The sequence below is a fragment of the Epinephelus moara genome, chromosome 12, assembly GCF_006386435.1.
Source record: "Epinephelus moara isolate mb chromosome 12, YSFRI_EMoa_1.0, whole genome shotgun sequence".
Lineage (NCBI taxonomy): Eukaryota > Metazoa > Chordata > Actinopteri > Perciformes > Serranidae > Epinephelus > Epinephelus moara.
The window spans coordinates 5,734,232-5,742,600 of NC_065517.1; the positions used below are offsets into that span (position 1 = coordinate 5,734,232).

Below are 8,369 nucleotides of genomic sequence, written 5' to 3' on the forward strand. Positions count from 1 at the left end.
AAAAAAATTCAGTTTTTGAGATAAAATTCTGCTACTTTCCAAACATCATCTACCATGACTCCAAAATTTTGTCATTTTTTTTAATGAACATTGAAAATGTATTTAGCAAGAATTTGCAAGTATATGTTTACAATACCGTTTACAGTCAAACATTTTGATGCACTGTAGGCTCAATTTTCGATAAATCAAAAATCTGTGTGGATCCTTCGTGTAGGACAGTCTGAAGATGCTCTGTAGCAAGTGTGATGTCAATTGAGCAAAAATTGTGGGAGGAGATAGGTTTAATAAGTTTTACAGTTTTTGAAAAAAACAGTGATGGACTTCATAATTTGCAATAGGTTTAAATGTACAAAAGTTTCTTCAGTATTGGGGCTACATTTTGGTGAAAGTTGCAAATCTGTAGCACTGTTCGGATCTTTTTAAATTTTAGCCCTCCGAAAAGGCTCGACAGGCAGCACACAAAGTTATAACTCGTGTTTTTCTTTTGTCTTCTTTATTTCGATAACAAAATGACCACAGGTCATAAACCTGAAACAAACAGAAACAGATGCAAAATGTTACATGTAATGTCAAATGTAAAACTGTGATTACTGAACTGCTGTTTCCACTTTTTACAATAAATAGAACATAATTCTTTAAGCTGGTTATATTTCTTCCATCAGCTATCATTCTAAACAAGAATGTTGCCATACATATAACATGAATCTACCTACATGTTATTTACATAAGTAACAATGTCAAACACAACACAGAAGACCCAAAGCAACCACATTGACTACATCTCCCAGAAAGCCCAGCGCTCTAGTAGCATGCGCGAAGCAGTCTCTAGACGGCAGCGCGGACATGTCAAGACACGGCCCATGTTTACCTACTGCACATGCCGCCTACAAGTTACAAAAGCCACGAAACACAACACAATGCTCTGCAACAGACCACGGAGTCAAAGTCGCCGTTCACCACGCCATCGTTAGCAGGCTGTTTGCAGCTAGCAGTTGTTACTCTACTTACCAACGGGCTGTGTGCTCCTGCCGAAGGTCTGAATACAATGAGCCGTCACCGTGAAAACAAGAATACTTACGTACGCACCCACGATTAACCCCTTAAAGGGTCTCAGGCGTACAACACAACAAAATGAATGTTTTAACCAAACAATTTAAATGGCAGGTATCTCTGTTAAAGGAAGAGAGTGGCTGCAGCAGCTCAATAAATTATGTACATTTCTTATCAGTAAACATAAACTTAGTCCCAATAATTTTACCAAGTGACCAAAAGTCTTGACAAGCACATAAGGTTGATTTGTTGTGAATTTATAAAATTTTGAACTTTAGAGGCTTGCTGTAGCGCCACCATCAGGACTATTGGCCTGTTTTTGCAGCTGAGGCAATCTGGCATGGGACTGGACCTTTGTGCAAAGTTTGGTGATTTTTCGCGCATGGGAAGTAGGATTTCTTCGGAAGAAGAACAAAGTACAGTAGAAGAACATGCAGGATAACAATAGGGTCCTGGCAGCTTAGGCTGCCCGGCCCCTAATAAACGGCAGTCAGTGCTATGCCTAGAAACAAAGCACTGTTAATTTAGTTTGTAGGGCACATTACAATGTTTAAATGTTTTATGTTTTACCTGCCTTTGTATAAGAGTCAACTTTTCATTCTTTTTTCCTACAAACAGGTTATGGCAGACCCAGTATTAAAATCATTAAAATACAAATACCTCAGGGTGCATGCACCCCTACAGTACCCTAACAATTAAAATGCTAACATGATTATAAAACAATGCTAAAATCCCCAAAAGTCCAGCTTACCAGAGCCACAGGGAATCAAACAGTCACAGCCACATGGAGAGCACACAAAGAATCTGAGGAGAGTGAAGCCTGAAGTCACACCTGCAGTCTCACCTACTGCCAATCAGCCCCTCCTCCAGTTCCTGTCTCCCCTGATTGGTATTGAGTGACCTACTGCTTCACTGGTTTAAATCTTATTTATCTGATCGTTTTCAGTTTGTTCACATGATGAATCATCCTTATGTACTAAAGTTTGTTTTGGAGTTCCGCAAGATTCTGTGCGCGGACCAATCCTATTTACTCTATATATGCTTCCTTTAGGTAACATCATTAGAAATCACTCTGTAAATTCCCATTGTTATGCGGATGATACACAACTGTATTTATTGATGAAGCCAGAAGAAACTAATTAATTAACTAAATTTCATAACTGCCTTAAAGACATAAAAACCTGGATGAGCACCAATTTCCTTATGTTAAAGTCAGACAAAACTGAAGTTATTGTTCTTGGCCCCAAACAACTCAGAGACTCTTTATCTGATGACATAGTTTCTCTAGATGGCATTGCTCTGGCCTCTAACACTACTGTAAGAAACCTCGGAGTAATATTTGATCAAGATTTGTCTTTTAATTCTCATTTAAAACAAACCTCACGGACTGCATTTTTTCATCTGTGTACTATTGCGAAAACTAGGCCTATCCTGACCCAAAAAGATGCAGAAAAAACTTTTGTTACCTCTAGGCTGGATTACTGTAACTCCCTATTATCAGGTAGCTCTAATAAGTCTTTAAAAACTCTTCAGCTAATTCAGAATGCAGCGGCACGTGTACTAACAGGAACTAAGAAACAAGATCATATTTCTCCTGTTTTAGCTTCTCTGCACTGGCTCCCTGTAAAATCCAGAATTGAATTTAAAATCCTACTGTTAACTTATAAAGCTCTAAATGGTCAAGCTCCGTCATATCTTAGAGAGCTCATAGTGCCATATTATCCCACCAGAACACTGCACTCTGAGAATGCAGGGCTACTCGTGGTCCCTAAAGTCTCCAAAAGTAGATCAGGAGCCAGAGCCTTCAGCTATCAGGCTCCTCTCCTGTGGAATCATCTTCCTGTTGCGGTCAGGGAGGCAGACACCGTCTCCACATTTAAGACTAGACTTAGACTTTCCTCTTTGATAAAGCTTATAGTTAGGGCCAGCTCAGGCTTGCCTTGTACCAGCCCCTAGTTAGGCTGACTTAGGCCTAGTCTGCCAGGGACCTCCTATAATACACCGGGCACCTTCTCTCCTTCTCTCTCTCTCTCTCTCTCTCTCTCTCTCTCTCTCTCTCTCTTATGTCCTGTTATTGCATCTTGCTAACTCGGCTGTACTGCATGTCACTAACTCGGCTTCTTCTCCGGAGCCTTTGTGCTCCGCTGTCTGGCAGGTTAACTTATATCGCAGCGGTGCCTGGATAGTGTGACGTGTGTGGTTGTCCTGCTGCCGTGGTCCTGCTAGATGCCTCCTGCTGCTGCTGTTATCATTAGTCATACTTCTACTGTTATTATACACTTATGATTATTGTCACATATGTATACTATCAAATATTAATATATACTTTCAACATATTGTACCACAGTAGCCAGAATTATAATTATAATTTATTACTTTCATTAANGGTCCTAAGCACAGAGGGATGTCGTATGCTGTAAAGCCCTGTGAGGCAAATTGTGATTTGTGATATTGGACTTTATAAATAAAACTGATTGATTGATTGATTGATTGATTGATTGATCAAAATCAAGTTTGAAGACTAAATATCAACCACATTTGCCAAGTGATTTTTATTTTATCACAATTGATCCTGTTTCTTGTGCATCAAGGTGACAGCTGACTAAAAGGTTAGCTTACATTGCCCGTATATGGTGTGTAGCCTAAATGAAGTTGATTTTAAACTTTAATGAAATTGACAAATCAGTTAGTATTATTACAACTGTAATAGGTCAATGTAGAGTGCATACTGGATACTGGTTGTTCTCTGGCCCTATGATAAAGCTTCCATGTATGTCTGCTGTGTGTACTCTACTGGATGGGAGCTTGAAGGCAGTAGTGCAGTGAATGTACACTAATGAGGGTACTGTAGGTGGTCAGGCCTAACAGCAATTTTTTGCCCCATAACAGTTAAATTTGGTGAGCTGTTATATGATGACAGCTGGCAGTTTACAGTAAAGAATTATCCGAATTCTCTGGAGTGTCACTGAATTGACCATATTTTTATTTGATCGTTGTAGCGCAAGTATTCATTAGCATACTTCAGTGAAAAGGGTTATGCCATTATACCATTATTGTTTGAAAGCCCCCAGTTGGTAGTGAAGAGCAGTGCCTTGTTAGAGATTTCACCCCTCCATGCTGCTGTAAACCAGATTGCAGGAGCTCTCTGCACATGATAAAGGCCAGTCACTGCCTGGAGCTCCTCCATCTCGCTACAGCATCACACCCCACCAGTCAGGGTGTCCTACACTACCCCCATGAGGGCAGCACCCGCAACTCCATGATGGCAGTGATGGCGATGTTACATTAAATAGTGTTACATGATGCGTAAGATGCTGCCAATACCTTCACTAAAACAAAATATCCCTCTTACTTTGAAAATACTCCCCCCCCCCCCCCCCCCCCCCCCACTAATGGGCNCAACTGCATCTTATTGTGCCTGCTTTAATAGCTCGGTTCATTATATCCATCTGTCTGAGTCTCCACAGTGATTTGTCACTACAGATACATCCTCCATGGCAACAGCTGCTGGCAAGGCAGCCGAGGGTGACGTTTTATCTGATGAGGTGTGACAGCGAGTGTATTTTTAGCTCATGAGCCAGGTAGCCACAAACTGAGTTCAAAACACTTCAGAGGATGTTTCTGTGACGGCAGGAAACACAAAGCCTCCTTTATGAAAACGTCCCAGTTTGCAATGAGGCTGCTGATATGTAAAAAGTCTCCACACATATGAACAGATGGAACTATAATTTGTTATTTCTAATTTATTTGAAATTAATTAGTAATTTCTTTTTGAGAATGATGGTGGCTGGGAGGGAGGAGATTTATTGGAACGTAGCCAAAACCATCCCAGTCTGGTCACTCCTGGCAGTCTCACAGGGACAGTTGCAGGTCAGGCGATGCACCAAGGGATGTGGCTGATTGATGTATCGTTATACCTATTGACTTTGTCATTTAGTAGTTAGTTATTTACTGCATAGAAATGTCAAAAATAATTACATATAGCCCTCGTTCTCAGAAGCCAACGTGATGACTTCAGAGCTCAAATTTTATCCGACCAACTTAAAGAGGTTCCAGTTATAAAGACTTGAGGAATGCAGAAACTCTGCAGTAAATGTCAGTGACAAATATGACAGTTGGTTCTGACTAACCAGCTTTTGTGCAGAAAACCCTGCAGCTATATGGATAAACTTTTACTCTTGCCTACTGAGTTTTATACATTTCTAAATGAAAGCTGTGTGCCTTCATTTTTGCTTCTGTTGTTTCACCCTGTGACAGTCTTTATCCCATGCTGCTTATTTAGTGATTGATATGCTGTGGTGAACAATATCACCTCCACAGTTTCAGACTGGCTCAAAAACTCAACCCATCTTTTGCAAGTCAGTTAATCACACAATCTGATGTCTTTGTCCCCACCCCTCCTGTCTCAGCGGTGGTTGTTCCTGATGGGGCGTCAGAGAAAGTGGAGCTTGGTGACGAGCTGGGTAGCGAAGAGGATCTGCTGTATGAAGAGTTTCGCAGTTCTGGACATCGTTTTGGACACCCAGGAGGAGGTGGAGGAGAGCAGCTGGCCATCAATGAGGTAGGCAAGTTTGAAGAACATGGTGCAAGTGCACCGAGGGCATGTCAAACTCCATTTTGCTAGTTAAACAGTGCATAATCTGGGTGCAAAGTAAGGTGCAAGGGACAAAGGTGTTGTATGTTGTGTTTGGGGCATAATATGAAGTCAACCAATCGGAAGATTAGTTCAATCCCTGGCTCCTCTAGTCCTCATGTTGAAGTATCCTTTTTGCAAGACACTGAACCCCAAGTTGCTCCTGGTGGCTTTTCTATCAGTGTGGAGCACCAGGTGGCACCTTGTATGGTAGCTTCAGCCACCAATGTGTGAATGTGTGTATGTGTGTGAATCTGGCGTCAAAGTGTTTTGAGTGGTTGGAAGACTAGAAGCAAGTGCAAGTCCATTTACCTTGCACCTGGAGCACTGCTATTTACGTGGCCAGTTGGAGAGGGACACATTCACACGAGTGAATGCAGGCAAGTTACCAGGCCTGGACTGCACATAGGGAGAACGCAAATGTAAAGGTGGCTGTAATTAAGTAGCTATAACTGTATAATAATCACAAACCACCAATAAGGTAACTTGAATTCTTTGTTACGAGGGTGAGCAGTAGGCCTACTTAATTTACCACAATTACAGAGGCTGCAACAAAACATTTATTGTCCAAAGATATGCATATAGGCTAAAACTGATGGTAGAAAATGTCTCTTTAAAATGGGGAAAGGTCTTAAAAGGGCAAGATAACAGTCTTAAAATAAATCAGTCCAAGAGGGCTCACTGTCGTGCTCCAAGTCCTTGCTTTAGCGCCCTCTATGCAGTCAACATCGGTCACGCCCACACCACCAAGGGTCCCTCTTCTCTGCTCCTGGAACCAAGAAAAATACCTAGCAGTCTGCACTTCATAGACAGGGTTATGTCAATTGCGAGCAGCTTCACCAATAGACAGTGAACTGGTTATAAGGAACTCACAGCTTTGGGCAGAAGCTCCTGCCAGTTGTGTTCAAAGGCCTCCAGTACACTGCTGGTTTGAGTCGTCTGGCCTGCTCTCACCCCTCGCCAAAGCCTCCTCTGCTTGCAAGGTGTGTGGGTCCTGTCAACAACAATGAGTCCAACCTGCTCTGTCTATATAGGTGGAGGGTGGGTGTGGCCAGCCTGCAGCAGTTGATTGGCTGATGCAGCTGTCAGTCCATGTCTGCAATCACTGCCTCCATTGTGTTCAGCTGTGTCCAATTAACTCAAGCATGCATGCAAATATATTCAAACCAAGTGTGACCAACCCCAGTGTACAGTAAGGTCTCTACATAAACCCACAAACAAATTCTTTCACAGGTACAAGAGCCAGAGACATGCATTCAAGTCAAAAACTCAGTATTTATTATAAAAAGGGGGATTAAAGGGGCAGTAACAGACCTAAAAAAAGAAAAAAGACAATCAGTTTAAGAAAAGGTTTTTAATGTTACACTATTAATATTTAAAACTGCAAAGTAGCTGAACCAGCAGGTTACAATATGGACAAAAACAAGCAGGAGTGTGGAATACACTGCTGAAGAAAAAATATCAGGCAGGGTACTCATCACGGGGAGATTCTATCACAAAACCCAATATCACTTCACCACGTGCACACCGTGATCACTGCAAAACACTGCAGAGCACTGCAACATACACATTACCATACCGTTTGTTTTACCTTCTCCAGCTTTGACCCTGTAAGAGACTGGCACCGGTGGAGCTGACTGGCTCTATACTGTGACACAATCAGGAGAAAGGTGAAGGCTGATTCATGTCCTAAAGGGTTAAGTTGGACACATCACTAATATTGAGGTATTGTGAAATTCAAAGGCCAGATTAATCAGTGGCCTACCTCTTCAGCATGGGCCTACAGGGCTTTCGTCAAACTGAGTCGAGAGGGAAAACAGCTACACCACAATTCTGTGCGAGAATACTGGTTAGATTCCCATCAAAATACAACCTTAGATTTCTCTCCAAATCTCCCTTACCTGCACAGACACAGCAGTCCTACCACCCAGCTACCAGGCCTCAGACAAAGAGGCACTGATTGCTCTCACCTGTCCTTATAAAGAGGGAGGGCTCTCTCTAACCCTACCTACAAGGGGTGGTGCTTCTAACTTAGGTGCCAGCCCTCACACAAGAAATTGCTGCACTCAAAACAATAACAATAACTAAAGACAGCAACTAACCAGGGGCCTGTATCACGAAGCGAGATCAACCTTTCCTGGGTTACCCAGACCTATCCTGGGTTGACTAACCCTAACAATGGCAATCAGGATAATCGGTATCACGACGCTGGATATCAACTCAGTAACTCAACCCAGGGTTGCTTTATCAAGAGCCGTGAACGCGCACGCAGCGGACCAATCACAATCATGAGAGAAGCGCAGCGTCACTGAGCATCCTCACTGAGCGCCGTATGTGAGGGGAAAAAAAGTGTTTCTCATGTCAGGATCAGAGATTAATTCTACTAAAATATGAGGAGGAGAAAAGCAACATTAGAGAAAAGGCCAACACCGTGGCAGCTGCAGGAGGAGGAAACATGCGTGGCAACGCATAACGGGATGAATAATGTTTAGTTTTAGTTTAGATTAGTTTATCTGCACATAATGTTAAAAATAAAATTTACAAGATAGGTTAAATTACTCATCACTGGTTCAAGTAGCTACAGTACCTGTACCTGTACATCTGACACTGATCACACCTTTGAATCCCATGAAATCAATGCTGCGCAGATGAATTGCGTGTATTACAATTATCGTCTAACATCATT

General features: G+C 42.1%; 1 protein-coding gene across 1 annotated transcript in view; it reads left to right on the plus strand.

Annotated features, from left to right (window-relative positions):
• Positions 1 to 8,369, plus strand: part of arhgef4 (Rho guanine nucleotide exchange factor (GEF) 4) — a 333,579-nt gene that overhangs the window by 146,816 nt on the left and 178,394 nt on the right. The window contains exon 4 of the mRNA XM_050058488.1: positions 5,460 to 5,611. Coding sequence (XP_049914445.1) covers positions 5,460 to 5,611 — 152 coding nt within the window. The remainder of the gene's footprint in view (positions 1 to 5,459; positions 5,612 to 8,369) is intronic.